The following is a 17,500-nucleotide window of genomic DNA, read 5'->3' as shown; positions in this document are numbered from 1 at the left end:
TCAATGGAAAAATATGATTTTAATTTGTTTATTCATGCGAAATCTGATTATGTATACACACACACACACACACACACACACACACATATATATATATATATATATATATATATATATATATATATATATATATATATATATATATATATATTTTTGGGCTCAAGCCATGTCGTCCTGATGGAAGTTCCTATAGGGTAGCTTCCTAGGGTATATTACAACTACGGCGATATTCCCAGAGAATTTACCTTAAGGTACCAGAATTCTAACTCCTGGAGCGAGTATCCCTCGTGAAAGGGATATCGCGACATATCAGAGGACGTATTCTAGACACGTCACATGGCAATCTACTACCTGAACAGAGATTCGTCTCGTAGGAGGGAGATTGACGAGATACGAATTCGGGAAAGAAAAAGGGGAGCCGCTCCCAAGGCTTCCCTATCCCCCGATTCGTATGCGTACCTGGCGCCAATCCTGGCGCCATCTGTATTCCTTTTTGCGTAGCTTAACAACTCGGTGTTTTTTCCTGTTTTTCTCGCAAATCTTGGATTTATTCAGCTTTTCATGGCTTCTTCGTCTTCGTTGACCTCGGATAAGTTGAGTATAGTGTCTGTTATGTATAAATGTAGGCTCTTGGTAAAATTTTGAGTGATTAATAGGATTAATCTTTGATACAAGAGCCGTAGCCTACCAGAGGTGTCCTGGACACTGTCACTCGCTAGGTATAAATTAGTTAGTCAGAGTGACATTCCTGGTTGTTTTGCTTAATAAAATTTAGCTATTTAGCTTTACATAGGATTTCCTTTCGTGCTTAGTATTATTTGGCGAAGTATTCGCCATTCTGGCCTACGCTAGGCCATGTAGCCTAGTCGTTTGGTCCTAGTACTTAATGCATGATTATGGTTTTTCCGAGTGTAATTAAAATTTTATTGAAGCTTTAGGCTATATTTTATACATTTTAGACTGTGTGGAATATTTCCAAGATTGTATACGTGAGAGTTTCGGTGAATTAGGTAATCGATTCTCTTGGTGCCTAGGCTAATTGCTTATGGAGCCTTAGTATACTTTATCATACTCCCCGGTTGCTTTCTTTTCTTCGGAGAAGGTATGCAATCCCTTTCCCTCTGTTTAAGCCTTGGGCTTATCCCTAAGTGGTTTTTTCCGAATTTATTTTCGATAAAACTATACTAGGGTGTTACTGTACCTTCCTGTTCCTGCTGAGTCTGGTTCAAAGAGGGACAGAACAACAGAGTTTTTAGTCTGAGTCCGTGTTGTTTGGCTTGGGGCAGAGTCTCCCTCGCTGACCTAACACTTACAAAGGGAGCTGAGCTCCCTTAGGTCACTGTCGAAGGTTTCTGTAGTTATGATTCCTTCTTGTGTGATCGACCAGACTAAGTCCTGTTGCTGTTCTCGGGGAGGATAAATCTTCCCTTGGGAGTTGCAACGCCTTCCTTGCTTTGGTGCTCTGGAAGCTGGCAGGTATTATACTACTGCGCTGGCCCTTTCCCTTAGATCTCCCTTAGGCTAAGACAGAGTTCTTGGCTGCGGGTGATCTGTCACTAAAGCAAGGTTGGCAGGACCCTCTTGTCCCTTCCCCCTCTATCTCCGTAATGGCCTAGCCATTACTGTACTGTACCTTGCCGGCCGGCAGAGCTGGCCGGCAGGGGTATTACTGTACCATATGTCATTCTACTTCTGGACCTAGTATAGGTTGGGATATGGATTGACTAAGCCCATTGCCGGCCGGCAGAGACGCTGGACGGCAAGGGTCTTATGTTTTCGAGTGCTGCCCGGACCTCTCTTGGTCCCTCATCCATGCCTGCCGGCAGAGCCGGACGGCATTGGTCAAGGAAGCCTGAATTAAGTTTCTCCCCTTCCTTATATGCACTCTTTCGGTTGCCGGGCTTGGGGGGTTGTGTACACTCTTATCCCGGCATCCATTCTATTTTCTTCTAGTGCTGTACCTGTCCCGGCAGCCGGCCTATGAGGCCGGCAGCCGGGCAGGGGTAGTCTTCTGGTTCTTTTGCTGCCGGCTGGCATCGGTCTTGTACCTTTGCCGGCCGGCTTATGTCAGTCCTTGTCTGCCGGTCACCAAGAGTGTGGCCGGCAGCTGGGTACTACCTTGTGTAGTTGCTGGCCGGCAATCATTGCCGGCCAACACTGGCTGTTGCTGGCCGGCAGCTGCTGCCGCCGGCACAGGCATTTGAACCAGAGGGCTGCCGCCCTATAGCTGTTAAGTAGTATACTTTAAAGCTAATTGTGGTGTGTGCCGGCCGGCAAAGGCAGGCCGGCACACATCCTCCTATACTGTACTAGTATTCTTCTGTATAGCATATACAGTAAAAAGAAACTATAGTAAAAGTTTAGGTACAGCACTGTATCTTCTAATACTATTGTGTTTTCTTACACAGCCCTTTGCTGTTGCCCTCAGACAGGAAGCAGAGTTCTTCCCCGTCTATTATCCAGGATTTTTAAAATCATTGCCTAGGTGTGAGCTCCACCTGTTTCCTCTGGAAACCTTGCATTGGTTACTCTAGTAGAGATAAACCATTTTTGATTTTATTATCCGGAAGGCTGCAACAATGGGTTGTGAGGGAAACACAAGTGTGTGTCTTTCATTTATGAATTGTTATGCTATACTATGCATATCCAGTGATACATAGTTCACTTGATACTCATGGAAATTTCTTCTCTTTACAGGAGGACCCTCCGAAGTGCGGAAATGTTTTCTGCAATGTCCGCAGCAAGAACCTCTGCGGACATGAGTGTTGTAGGAGACACGCAGCATGCGCTGTCTCCAAGGATGATCTCCAGTATTGGGACCCTCAGGTATGTACTGTATGCACTAACCTGATTACTGAGGCTTTTGATTCCCCTAGAACGGCGGAATCAAGGGATATAGCTAGGGAAAAGCTTCGTACTTGGGTAAGGGGCTTCAAGAAGAACACCTCTGGCCCTTATCTTCCAAGTGAGAAGATGAGGGCGTATCTTTTTCCCCAGGCATCAGCTGAGGCAGTGATTCCCCAGCCTCAAGAGGAGATCCTTCAAGATCAAGTCCAGGTGGACGAGGAAGTCGCAGATGCGATGCAAGACATCCAGTTGTGTGACAGGATGTCTGACCTGGACGATCGTTTGGAAGAAGACCTCCTGGCAGAAGGTCAGGATCAAGTTCAAACCCCGGATGTCGTAGAGGATGAGGTCGACGAGGTGTCGGCTACTCCGGTTCAGATGCCGGAGCCTATCCCCTCAACATCGGCTGGCCTCCCAGTAGAACTGGGACAGGCCCTCTCTTCGATTGTTGGAATGATCCAACAAATGCAGAAGGAGAATCAGGAGAAGGCGGCTGCAATGGAACTGCGTATGCAGTCCCTGGCAGAATCACATGGGCCCCGGAAAAGGCTCAATGTGAAAGACCTTCCCATATGCTCAGATGCTAACCCATGGAGGTATGCTGAGCACATGCCGATGACGACTGGAAAGATCGTCATTTCGGATAAGCTGGGTTCAGTTCCCCTAGAGGAGGTAGAATTCTGGCCCAGCAAGGCATCATATCCGGACTGCTATGTCCGGCTGAGAAAAGAACCAGCTTTAAGGGAGGAGACAGAGCCGAAGGAGGTCATTGTTATGGACCACGCTAAGGCTCAAGCCCTACTTTCATCCTCGATGAAAGAGAGGGGCTTCTCGAATTCGAAGGTAGTTGCATTGAGCAAGAAGCTCCCTTCGTTTGTGTCCTCTCCTGATAGAGCCTTCCCCTTTTTACAGAAAGGGTTTGCGGCTGTCCTAAAGGCAGTCGAGGCCGGCAAGCCTTGCCCCTCCCTGGAGGAGTGTAAACCCTTGTCGCTGGCTCTACCTATGGACCACAAAGACTGGAAGGATGTCCATCTAACATTCTCAGTGGGAAAGTTGGAGGCTGATATTGCCGGACGGCAATTCGGCGAGGACCTCCCCAAGCTGTCCGAATCTCTTTTACGAAGAGAGTTCGAGACAAAAGAAAGACTGGCTGCCTCAATGTCTCATCAGACTACTCTCGAGACGATGGCAAGTGACCCCAAGGTCCATGAAATGTTCATGGTAGTGGCTAAGTCTCACTTAGCCACAGTGACGAAGGACCTTTATAACTTCGTCAAGGCAAGGAGAGCTTGCAGGGAGTTCGTGTTCACCGGGGCTTCGGTGAGACACGAGCTAAGGAAGTTAATCTCCTCCAACATTTGGGGAAAAGACCTTTTCCCTACCGATGTGGTCAAAGAGGTTGTTGATAAGGCCGCCGTGGAGAATAGAAATCTTCTCCAGAAGTGGGGCCTGGCTATCAAAAGAAAATCTTCCCCGGATGAGGGTCCTCAACCAAAGAGGAAGAATATGAAGACTAGGCTACCATCTCGGCCAGCCAAGCCTTATAGACAGCAACAGCAACTGCAATTGCCTTTGCCTCCAGTGCCCCAGATGGTGGCACAAACCCCGACTGCCTTTCAGTGGGTACCCCAGGCGGTGCCAGGTCAGTCAACCACATTCGCCCCAACGTTCGAAGGACAGTCTTCTTCCTTTCGTGCAAAACCTAGAGGAGCAGCCAGAGGCTCGTCTAGGCGCCCCTCAAGGGGAAGGGGATTCAGAGGTGGTCGTGGTCAGGGAGGCAAGACCTCAGGACGGCAGTCCAAGTGAAATGATACCGGTAGGAGGGAGACTGATGAAATTTTGGGATCGCTGGACCTTCGATCCCTGGGCCCAAAGCCTACTCAAGAATGGACTGGGTTGGAGCTGGTACAGCACTCCACCCCCATGCCTTCGGTTTTTCCAACACTCCACCCCCGTTTTGGAGGAGTACGTTCAAGAACTGTTGGAGAAAAATGTGATCTGAAAGGTGAAGTCCATCAAATTCCAAGGGAGGCTGTTTTGTGTTCCCAAGAAAGACTCGGAAAAGCTCAGAGTCATTCTGGACTTGTCACCACTCAACAAGTTCATAGTGAATTGCAAATTCAAGATGCTAACACTGCAACACATAAGGACCTTACTGCCCAAGAGGGCATACTCAGTCTCTATAGACTTGTCAGACGCCTATTGGCACATTCCAATCAGCCGTCGACTCTCCCCCTACCTAGGGTTCAGGCTACAACGAAAACTGTACGCCTTCAGAGCCATGCCATTCGGGCTAAACATAGCCCCAAGGATTTTCACGAAGCTTGCGAGCGCAGCTCTCAAACAATTACGCCTAAAGGGAATTCAGGTAGTAGCCTACCTGGACGACTGGCTGGTGTGGGCAGCATCCGAGACCGAATGCTTGCAAGCTTCCAGTCAGGTGATCCAGTTCCTAGAGTACCTAGGCTTCAAGATCAACAAGAAAAAGTCTCGACTTTCTCCATCCCAAAAGTTCTAGTGGCTGGGAATCCACTGGGACCTTTTGTCACACAGTTTCTCCATCCCAATGAATAAAAGGAAGGAGATAGCGGGCTCTGTCAAGAGACTTCTAGATTCCGAAAGGATATCAAGACGCGAACAGGAGAGGGTACTAGGCTCTCTCCAGTTTGCTTCAGTGACAGACCCAGTGCTAAGAGCACAGCTAAAGGATGCAACCGGAGTTTGGAGAAGGTATGCATCAAACGCGCGAAGAGACCTGAGAAGACCAGTGCCGCCTCGGCTACGTACTCTTCTCAGACCTTGGTCCCAAGCCAGACATCTAAAGAAGTCTGTTCTTCTTCAGCCACCTCCCCCGTCGTTGACGATTCACTCAGACGCCTCAAAGGAGGGATGGGGAGGTCACTCTCATCGGAAAAAAGTCCAGGGGACTTGGTCCAAGCTATTCAGGACCTTTCATATAAACTTTCTAGAAGCTATGGCAGTGCTCCTTACCTTAAAGAAAGTCTCCCCACGTCACTCGATCCACATAAGATTGGTGACAGACAGCGAGGTGGTTGTGAGATGCTTGAATCGACAAGGGTCGAGGTCACCACCTCTCAACCAAGTGATGTTAGCCATTTTCCGATTGGCGGAAAAGAAGAAGTGGTACCTGTCGGCAGTTCACCTTCAAGGAGTCCGCAATGTGACAGCGGACGCTCTATCCAGGTTCACACCGATAGAGTCGGAATGGTCCTTAGACGCAGGATCCTTTTCCTTCATTCTGAATCAAGTCCCAGAACTGCAAATAGACCTCTTTGCGACGAAAGACAACAAGAAGTTGCCCCTGTACGTGTCCCCGTACGAGGACCCCTTAGCGGAAGCAGTGGACGCAATGTCCCTCGACTGGAACAGATGGTCCAGGATTTATCTGTTCCCTCCTCACAACCTTCTGTTGAGGGTCCTCAACAAACTGAGATCCTTCAAGGGGGTAGCGGCAATAGTGGCCCACAAGTGGGCGAACAGCATGTGGTTCCCCTTGGCGTTGGAACTACAGATGAAGTTCGTGCCGCTACCACATCCAGTTCTGACCCAGTGAGTCCAGAAGTCGACTGTCTGCGCTTCATTACAGAAAACCCAGACCCTGCAGCTCATGATTTTCTCGCCCTAGCGGTGAGAAAGCGCTTCGGGATTTCGAAAGCCAGCATAGACTTCCTAGAGGAATACAAGTGCAAATCGACTAGAAGGCAATATGAGTCATCTTGGAGAAAATGGGTGGCCTTTGTAAAGGCAAAGAATCCGCAGGAGATCTCAACAGATTTCTGCTTATCTTTCTTCATCCATCTCCATGGCCAAGGATTGGCAGCTAACACGATTTCAGTGTGTAAATCGGCTTTGATGAGACCCATTTTATTTGCCTTCCAGATCGACCTAGGTAACGAGATCTTTAGTAAAGTTCCGAAAGCCTGCGCTAGGCTCAGACCTTCAGCACCTCCAAAGCCCATCTCATGGTCTTTAGACAAAGTTCTTCATTTCGCCTCCTTGTTGAGCAATGAAGAATGTGCGTTAAAGGATTTGACGCAAAAAGTTATTTTCCTATTTGCACTCGCGTCCGGGGCCAGGGTTAGTGAGATCGTAGCCCTCTCGAGAGAGGCAGGTCGTGTTCAGTTCCTGGATGGGGGGGAGCTGAACCTGTTTCCGGATCCTACGTTTCTCGCCAAGAATGAGTTACCCACCAACAGGTGGGGTCCCTGGAGAATCTGTCCTCTGAAAGAAGATGCATCTCTATGTCCAGTAGAATGCCTAAAGGTCTATCTTCGTAGAACTTCAGACTTCAAGGGTAGTCAACTATTCAGGGGAGAAACATCAGGCTCAAATTTATCTCTGAATCAACTCAGAGCGAAAATCACATATTTTATTCGCAGAGCGGATCCTGACAGTACACCCGCAGGTCACGATCCGAGGAAAGTTGCCTCATCCCTAAATTTCTTTAATTGTATGGATTTTGAACATCTCCGTTCATACACGGGCTGGAAGTCTTCCAGGGTGTTCTTTCACCACTATGCGAAGCAAGTAGAGGAACTTAAGAGATCTGTGGTAGCAGTGGGTCGTGTAGTTAACCCTACTGTTTAACTCTGCGAGGAACAGTGGTCTTAATTGGGACGATTAAGTCCAGTGTGAGTGTGTAGGTACATACTGTACTACAAACTAAATGAGGGCACCAAGTGCCTATATAGACTGTTCCTTCCTTCAAAGGTGAACCTTGCATAAGTTCAGACATGTGTGCCAAGCGTTTCTAACGCTAATGTGATTGATTTGTAAAACAGATTTTTTATGACTTGATACCTTGGTATCTCATTAAAGTGGTGTTTAATGGTTTTTCTTTCAGATAAACAAGTTCTGTTTACTATCATACTTATGCTTAAAGTTTTGGGTTACCCTCTTTTATATAAATATATATATTTGTTGTTAACCTGTCTGTTTATTATCTGTCAATAAACTTGTTCTTGAGAACCTTGCGTCTCTTTCACCTGTGTCAATTTATTGGTATAATTGAGCATTTTAATTCTATGTATCTTATCTGGGATAATTCTGATAGAATTGTTCTGTTTTGCAAGCTATGTTGCATTGGTTTATGTAAGTCCCCTAATGGGAGGACTCCGTCCCATAAAGGGACGAGGGCGGTTTTATTAGTTTCTTCCTATGCGGATATAAACCTTTGTCCAATACAAGTATTGTGCGGATGACTGGTCAATATATTGACGCAGTGGTTCTATACAAACTATGCTTTACTTAATATAGGGCGAGACCACTATATTAGCTTGCCTGGCATTCATACATAGATATATGTACTCTTCGAGACTTTCCAGAGTCTAGTAGGACTCTTCCCTGTAGGGGGCAGGAAGCTCTAACATAGTTTATAGTTAGTTGAAAAGATGTATAACGGTAACATCTTAGGTCTCTAGGTCTAGTCGACCGGGAATAAATATCTCCGGGGAGTACGGCACGTTCTGAGAATCCACAGATACAGTAATGCTCTGGTACACTTCCATCAGGACGACATGGCTTGAGCCCAAAAAACGGATTTTGAGCGAAGCGAAAAATCTATTTTTGGGTGAGATAGCCATGTCGTCCTGATGGACCCGCCCTTGCCTTTCTAAGAAAGGGCTGTAGGACCCCTCCCTACATACAGTATCTGTAGCACCTCGTGTACGCTACAAGGAATACAGATGGCGCCAGGATTGGCGCCAGGTACGCATACGAATCGGGGGATAGGGAAGCCTTGGGAGCGGCTCCCCTTTTTCTTTCCCGAATTCGTATCTCGTCAATCTCCCTCCTACGAGACGAATCTCTGTTCAGGTAGTAGATTGCCATGTGACGTGTCTAGAATACGTCCTCTGATATGTCGCGATATCCCTTTCACGAGGGATACTCGCTCCAGGAGTTAGAATTCTGGTACCTTAAGGTAAATTCTCTGGGAATATCGCCGTAGTTGTAATATACCCTAGGAAGCTACCCTATAGGAACTTCCATCAGGACGACATGGCTATCTCACCCAAAAATAGATTTTTCGCTTCGCTCAAAATCCGATATATATATATATATATATATATATATATATATATATATATATATATATATATATATATATATATATATATATATATGTATATATATATATATATATATATATATATATATATACACACATATATAACATATATATATATATATATATATATATATATATATATATATATATATATATATATATATATATATATATATATATATATTGCACAGACTCAGATTCAATCCTTGCCACCCCTCCCCATTTCCTAACTATAGCACGACAGTTGTGGTTTCCGAGTGTATCACTCGAGGTACCCCCTCTCACCAGGGTATGACAGCTCCCTCTCCCACCCACCCACCCGTGGGACGGAGAGACAGCTAGCAGTTATACGTCTGGCAATGATGCTCTGCCTGACCGGAAAGAAATATACATAGCCAGACACTTGCGTATCTTTCAGTAGTTTGCTTAAATCCCCTGTAACATATATCAACAGTCGGGTATAAACACAAACAATAAACTATTCCTTCCCTCAAAACGAACAGAAATCTGACGCTTGTCTAGCTGGACTTCACGCTGGAGCGCTAGGTCTGAGCGGTGGAATTCTGCTTGCACAGCAAAAGGACGATCCTGGGAGGGTTATTCAGGGCACCTGCAGAAACAGAGTGAGCTCTGAAGGCTTGTAAGTATCCGTTCAGATATTATTCAGTAGCAGAAAAGACACTCAACCATATTATTATTATCATTATTATTATTATTATTATTATTATTATTATTATTATCATTATTATTATTATAAATATACTGAAAAGAGGTAATGAATTATTAACACGAAATATTTTAAGAACAGTAACAATATTAACATAAATCTTTTATATATAACTATAAAGTTTTCTAAAAGGATGATAAATAAGACAGAACAGTGTGTCAGAGTGTACCTTCAAGCAAGAGAAATCTAATTATCAATAATATAATTTTTACCTTCGCCAAGGAAGTTGTTTTCACTTCTGTCTTTTTTTTATTTTTTTTCTTATCACCAGCCTAACCCAAAAATCGACAGATGAATTTTGATGAAAATTTCAAGATATGTTGGAAAAAGGCTAACTTGGAAGTGATTAGATTTTGGTGGTGATCCGGATCACCAGTTAGTCAATCTTTAATTAGAAAATTGGAAAGAAGTTATTTTGATATATATCTACTTATCGTTTTACTATTAAGAAATGAACCTAGATTCTTCTCTCGCCAAGGAAGGATAATATATTATCCACACTGAAGATGTCTCAAAATTCCCTGTGAGTCATAATCTATCTATCGAGTTATTAGAATCCATGTTGTAAAAATCAAAATCTATCAATCAATTTACTACGCAGATAGGATTGATGCAAAGACTATGATTAACAAGAAAAATGTCATATCCAATGAGAAGGAGAAATATTTTCTCTTTTGGTAATCTCTCCCTTCACCGGTGATGATTGACAGCTGCCAAAATGTCATTTTATCAAGAAAGTTAAAAACCGTAACTTGCAAGACGGAACAGGATTACGTTATTTGATAAGACGAGATTAAACTGAGGAGCAAACAACCTTTTAATCCCCGTTTGATTCTTTAGGAAGTTTTCGTTAGTATAGACAGATGAAATAATAAAGAGATAGATAGCTAAAAACATAGGTACGTGTCTTGACTATCAATATAGAAGTATTTACGTAGATGAAACATTTTCATGGAAAAAACCAACCAGTAACTAAGAATGCTAATCTCCACCGTACCTTACTGCAGGGAGCCAAGTGGATCTGTGTATACGGTGAGCACCGAAACTCTCGTTACTGAAAGTAAGTTTAGACACCTTGCTTTTATTTCTCTTAAATATTTGAAATGTTTAAGAAATGATTATTAGTTTTTTCAGTTAATAGTTATCATATAAGAGAGAGAGAGAGAGAGAGAGAGAGAGAGAGAGAGAGAGAGAGAGAGAGAGGGGGAGAGAGGGAGAGAGAGGTTCTATTTTCCTTATCCTTCAATATATATATATATATATATATATATATATATATATATATATATATATAAATATATATATATATATATATATATATATATATATATATATATATATATGTATATATATATATACATATATATATATTTATATATATAAATATATATATATAACGGATTTTGAGCGAAGCGAAAAATCTATTTTTGGGTGAGATGGCCATGTCGTCCTGATGGAAGTTCCTATAGGGTAGCTTCCTAGGGTATATTACAACTACGGCGATATTCCCAGAGAATTTACATTAAGGTACCAGAATTCTAACTCCTGGAGCGAGTATCCCTCGTGAAAGGGATATCGCGACATATCAGAGGACGTATTCTTGACACGCCACATGGCAATCTACATTCTGGACAGAGATTTCGTCTCGTAGGAGGTGATTGGCGAGATACGAATTCGGGAAAGAAAAAGGGGAGCCGCTCCCAAGGCTTCCCTATCCTCCGATTTGTATGCGTGCCTGGCGCCAATCCTGGCGCCATCTGTATTCCTTGTAGCCTACATGAGGTGCTACAGATACTGTATGTAGGGAGGAGTCCTACAGCCCTTTCTTAGAAAGGCAAGGGCGGGTCCATCAGGACGACATGGCCATCTCACCCAAAAATAGATTTTTCGCTTCGCTCAAAATCCGTTTTTTGGGCTCAAGCCATGTCGTCCTGATGGAAGTGTACCAGAGCATTACTGTATCTGTGGATTCTCAGAACGTGCCGTACTCCCCGGAGGTAATTTTTTTCCTGGTCGACTAGACCTAGAGACCTAAGATGTTACCGTTATACATCTTTTCAACTAACTATAAACTATGTTAGAGCTTCCTGCCCCCTACAGGGAAGAGTCCTACTAGACTCTGGAAAAGTCTCGAAGAGTACATATACCTATGTACCAGGCAAGCTAATATAGTGGTCTCGCCCTATATTAAGTAAAGCATAGTTTGTATAGAACCACTGCGTCAATATATATTGACCAGTAATCCGCACAATACTTGTATTGGACAAAGGTTTATATCCACATAGGAAGAAACTAATAAAACCGCCCTCGTCCCTTTATGGGACTGAGTCCTCCCATTAGTGGACTACATAAACCAATGCAACATAGCTTGCATAACAGAACAATTCTACCAGAATTATCCCAGATAAGATACATAGAATTAAATGCTTAATTATACCAATAAATTGACACAGGTGAAAGAGACGCAAGGTTCTCAAGAACAAGTTTATTGACAGACAATAAATAGACAGGTTAACAACAAATATATATATATATATATATAAAAGAGGATAACCCAAAACTTTAAGCATAAGTATGATAGTAAACAGAACTTGTTTATCTGAAAGAAAAACCATTAAACGCCACTTTATTAAGATACCGAGGTATCAAGTCATAAAAGTCTGTATTACAAATCAATCACATTAGCGTAAGAAACGCTCGGCACACATGTCTGTACTTATGCTAGGTTCACCTTTGAAAAAAGGAACAGTCTATGTAGGCACTTGATGCCCTCATTTAGTTTGTAGTACAGTATGTACCTACACACTCACCCTGGACTTAATCGTCCCAATTAAGACCACTGTTCCTCGCAGAGTTAAACAGTAGGGTTAACTACACGACCCACTGCTACCACAGATCTCTTTAGTTCCTCTACTTGCTTCGCATAGTGGCGAAAGAACACTCTGGAAGACTTCCAGCCCGTGTATGAACGGAGATGTTCAAAATCCATACAATTAAAGAAATTTAGGGATGAGGCAACTTTCCTCGGATCGTGACCTGCGGGTGTACTGTCAGGATCCGCTCTGCGAATAAAATATGTGATTTTCGCTCTGAGTTGATTCAGAGATAAATTTGAGCCTGATGTTTCTCCCCTGAATAGTTGACCACCCTTGAAGTCTGAAGTTCTACGAAGATAGACCTTTAGGCATTCTACTGGACATAGAGATGCATCTTCTTTCTGAGGGCAGATTCTCCAGGGACCCCACCTGTTGGTGGGTAACTCATTCTTGGCGAGAAACGTAGGATCCGGAAACAGGTTCAGATCCCCCCCATCCAGGAACTGAACACGACCTGCCTCTCTCGAGAGGGCTACGATCTCACTAACCCTGGCCCCGGACGCGAGTGCAAATAGGAAAATAACTTTTTGCGTCAAATCCTTTAACGCACATTCTTCATTGCTCAACAGGGAGGCGAAATGAAGAACTTTGTCTAAAGACCATGAGATGGGCTTTGGAAGTGCTGAAGGTCTGAGCCTAGCGCAGGCTTTCGGAACTTTATTAAAGATCTCGTTACCTAGGTCGATCTGGAAGGCAAATAAAATGGGTCTCATCAAAGCAGATTTACACACTGAAATCGTGTTAGCTGCCAACCCTTGGCCATGGAGGTGGATGAAGAAAGATAAGCAGAAGTCTGTTGAGATCTCCTGCGGATTCTTTGCCTTTACAAAGGCCACCCATTTTCTCCAAGATGACTCATATTGCCTTCTAGTCGATTTGCACTTATATTCCTCTAGGAAGTCTCTGCTGGCTTTCGAAATCCCGAAACGCTTTCTCACCGCAAGGGCGAGAAAATCATGAGCTGCAGGGTCCGGGTTTTCTGTAATGAAGCACAGACAGTCGACTTCTGGACTCGCTGGGTCAGAACTGGATGTGGTAGCGGCACAAACTTCATCTGTAGTTCCAACGCCAAGGGGAACCACATACTGTTCGGCCACTTATGGGCCACTATTGCCGCTACCCCCTTGAGGGATCTCAGTTTGTTGAGGACCCTCAACAGAAGGTTTTGAGGAGGGAACAGATAAATCCTGGACCATCTGTTCCAGTCGAGGGACATCGCGTCCACTGCTTCCGCTAAGGGGTCCTCGTACGGGGACACGTACAGGGGCAACTTCTTGTTGTCTTTCGTCGCAAAGAGGTCTATCTGCAGTTCTGGGACTTGATTCAGAATGAAGGAGAATGATCCTGCGTCTAAGGACCATTCCGACTCTATCGGTGTGAACCTGGATAGAGCGTCCGCTGTCACATTGCGGACTCCTTGAAGGTGAACTGCCGACAGGTACCACTTCTTCTTTTCCGCCAATCGGAAAATGGCTAACATCACCTGGTTGAGAGGTGGTGACCTCGACCCTTGTCGATTCAAGCATCTCACAACCACCTCGCTGTCCATCACCAATCTTATGTGGATCGAGTGACGCGGGGAGACTTTCTTTAAGGTAAGGAGCACTGCCATAGCTTCTAGAAAGTTTATATGAAAGGTCCTGAATAGCTTGGACCAAGTCCCCTGGACTTTTTTCCGATGAGAGTGACCTCCCCATCCCTCCTTTGAGGCGTCTGAGTGAATCGTCATCGACGGGGGAGGTGGCTGAAGAAGAACCGACTTCTTTAGATGTCTGGCTTGGGACCAAGGTCTGAGAAGAGTACGTAGCCGAGGCGGCACTGGTCTTCTCAGATCTCTTCGCGCGTTTGATGCATACCTTCTTCAAACTCCGGTTGCATCCTTTAGCTGTGCTCTTAGCACTGGGTCTGTCACTGAAGCAAACTGGAGAGAGCCTAGTACCCTCTCCTGTTCGCGTCTTGATATCCTTTTGGAATCTAGAAGTCTCTTGACAGAGCCCGCTATCTCCTTCCTTTTCTTCGTCGGGATGGAGAAACTGTGTGACAAAAGGTCCCAGTGGATTCCCAGCCACTGGAACTTTTGGGATGGAGAAAGTCGAGACTTTTTTCTGTTGATCTTGAAGCCTAGGTACTCTAGGAACTGTATCACCTGACTGGAAGCTTGCAAGCATTCGGTCTCGGATGCTGCCCACACCAGCCAGTCGTCCAGGTAGGCTACTACCTGAATTCCCTTTAGGCGTAATTGTTTGAGAGCTGCGCTCGCAAGCTTCGTGAAAATCCTTGGGGCTATGTTTAGCCCGAATGGCATGGCTCTGAAGGCGTATAGTCTCCGTTGTAGCCTGAACCCTAGGTAGGGGGAGAGTCGACGGCTGATTGGAATGTGCCAATAGGCGTCTGACAAGTCTATAGAGACTGAGTATGCCCTCTTGAGCAGTAAGGTCCTTATGTGTTGCAGTGTTAGCATCTTGAATTTGCAATTCACTATGAACTTGTTGAGTGGCGACAAGTCCAGAATGACTCTGAGCTTTTCCGAATCTTTCTTGGGAACACAAAACAGTCTCCCTTGGAATTTGATGGACTTCACCTTTCGGATCACCTTTTTCTCCAACAGTTCTTGAACGTACTCCTCCAGAACGGGGGTGGAGTGTTGGAAAAACCGAAGGCACGGGGGTGGAGTGCTGTACCAGCTCCAGCCCAGTCCATTCTTGAGTAGGCTTTGGGCCCAGGGATCGAAGGTCCAGCGATCCCAAAATTTCACCAGTCTCCCTCCTACCGGTATCGTTTCACTTGGACTGCCGTCCTGAGGTCTTGCCTCCCTGACCACGACCACCTCTAAATCCCCTTCCCCTTGAGGGGCGCCTAGACGAGCCTCTGGCTGCTCCTCTAGGTTTTGCACGAAAGGAAGAAGACTGTCCTTCGAACGTTGGGGTGAATGCGGTGGACTGACCTGGCACAGCCTGGGGTAGCCACTGAAAAGTGGTCGGGGTTTGTTCCACCATCTGGGGCACTGGAGGCAATGGCAATTGCAGTTGCTGTTGCTGTCTAAAAGGCTTGGCTGGCCGAGACGGTAGCCTAGTCCTCATATTCTTCCTCTTTGGTTGAGGACCCTCATCCGGGGAAGACTTTCTTTTGATAGCCAGGCCCCACTTCTGGAGAAGGTATCTATTCTCCATGGCGGCCTTATCAACAACTTCTTTGACCACATCGGTAGGGAAAAGGTCTTTTCCCCAAATGTTGGAGGAGATTAACTTCCTTGGCTCGTGTCTCACTGTAGCCCCGGTGAACACGAACTCCCTGCAAGCTCTCCTTGCCTTGACGAAGCTATAGAGGTCCTTCGTCACTGTGGCTAGGTGAGACTTAGCCACCACCATGAACATTTCATGGACCTTGGGGTCACTTGCCATCGTCTCAAGAGTAGTCTGATGAGACATTGAGGCAGCCAGTCTTTCTTTTGTCTCGAACTCTCTTCGTAAAAGAGAGTCGGACAGATTGGGGAGGTCCTCACCGAATTGCCGTCCGGCAATATCAGCCTCCAACTTTCCCACTGAGAACGTCAGATGGACATCCTTCCAGTCTTTGTGGTCCATAGGCAGGGCCAGCGACAAGGGTTTACACTCCTCCAGGGAGGGGCAAGGCTTGCCGGCCTCGACTGCCTTTAGGACAGCCGCAAACCCTTTCTGCAAAAAGGGGAAGGCTCTAGCAGGAGAGGACACAAAAGAAGGGAGCTTCTTGCTCAATGCAGCTACCTTCGAGTTAGAGAAGCCCCTCTCTTTCATCGAGGATGAAAGTAGGGCTTGAGCCTTAGCGTGGTCCATAATTATGACCTCCTTCGGCTCTGTCTCCTCCCTTGAAGCTGGTTCTTTTCTCAGCCGGACATAGCAGTCCGGATATGATGCCTTGCTGGGCCAAAATTCCACCTCCTCCAGGGGAACTGAACCCAGCTTATCCGAGATGACGATCTTTCCAGTCGTCATCGGCATGTGCTCAGCATACCTCCATGGGTTAGCATCTGAGCATAAGGGAAGGTCTTTCACATTGAGCCTTTTCCGGGGCCCATGTGATTCTGCCAGGGACTGCATACGCAGTTCCATAGCAGCCGCCTTCTCCTGATTCTCCTTCTGCATTTGTTGGATCATTCCAACAATCGAAGAGAGGGCCTGTCCCAGTTCTACTGGGAGACCGGCCGATGTTGAGGGAATAGGCTCCGGAATCTGAACCGGAGTAGCCGACACCTCGTCGACCTCATCCTCTACGACATCCGGGGTTTGAACTTGATCCTGACCTTCTGCCAGGAGGTCTTGTTCCAAACGCTCGTCCAGGTCAGACATCCTGTCATCTAACTGGATGTCTTGCATCGCATCTGCGACTTCCACGTCCACCTGGACTTGATCTTGGGGGATCTCCTCTTGAAGCTGGGGAATCACTGCATCAGCTGATGCCTTGGGAAAAAGATACGCCCGCATCTTCTCACTTGGAAGATAAGGGCCAGAGGTGTTCTTTTGGAAGCCCCTTACCCAGGTACGAAGCTTCTCCCTTGCTATATCCCTTGATTCCGCCGTTCTAGGGGAATCAAAAGCCTCAGTAATCAGGTTAGTGCATACAGTACATACCTGAGGGTCCCAATACTGGAGATCATCCTTGGAGACAGCGCATGCTGCGTGTCTCCTACAACACTCATGTCCGCAGAGGTTCTTGCGGCGGACGTTGCAGAAAACATTTCCGCACTTCGGAGGGTCCTCCTGTAAAGAGAAGAAATTTCCATGAGTATCAAGTGAACTATGTATCACTGGATATGCATAGTATAGCATAACAATTCATAAAGGAAAGACACACACTTGTGTTTCCCTCACAACCCATTGTTGCAGCCTTCCAGATAATAAAATCAAAATGGTTTATCTCTTCTAGAGTAACCAATGCAAGGTTTCCAGAGGAAACAGGTGGAGCTCACACCTAAGCAATGATTTT

The 17,500-nt window shown here is 45.5% G+C and overlaps 2 protein-coding genes across 2 annotated transcripts in view; one reads left to right on the top strand and one right to left on the bottom strand.

Annotated features, from left to right (window-relative positions):
- The window catches only part of LOC137616421 (uncharacterized), a 742,648-nt gene that overhangs the window by 342,198 nt on the left and 382,950 nt on the right, over window positions 1-17,500 (bottom strand). The gene's annotated exons all lie outside the window — the stretch shown is intronic.
- Window positions 1-17,500, top strand: part of LOC137615876 (uncharacterized) — a 31,699-nt gene that overhangs the window by 1,000 nt on the left and 13,199 nt on the right. The window contains exons 2-4 of the mRNA XM_068345565.1: window positions 9,172-9,256; window positions 9,439-9,575; window positions 10,670-10,722. Of these exons, the coding sequence (XP_068201666.1) occupies window positions 9,172-9,256; window positions 9,439-9,575; window positions 10,670-10,722 (275 nt within the window). The remainder of the gene's footprint in view (window positions 1-9,171; window positions 9,257-9,438; window positions 9,576-10,669; window positions 10,723-17,500) is intronic.

This window comes from Palaemon carinicauda, chromosome 22 (genome assembly GCF_036898095.1).
Source record: "Palaemon carinicauda isolate YSFRI2023 chromosome 22, ASM3689809v2, whole genome shotgun sequence".
In the NCBI taxonomy this organism is placed as follows: domain Eukaryota; kingdom Metazoa; phylum Arthropoda; class Malacostraca; order Decapoda; family Palaemonidae; genus Palaemon; species Palaemon carinicauda.
Note: the sequence above shows the minus strand (reverse complement) of the source record. Positions and strands in the feature narration are given on the sequence as shown.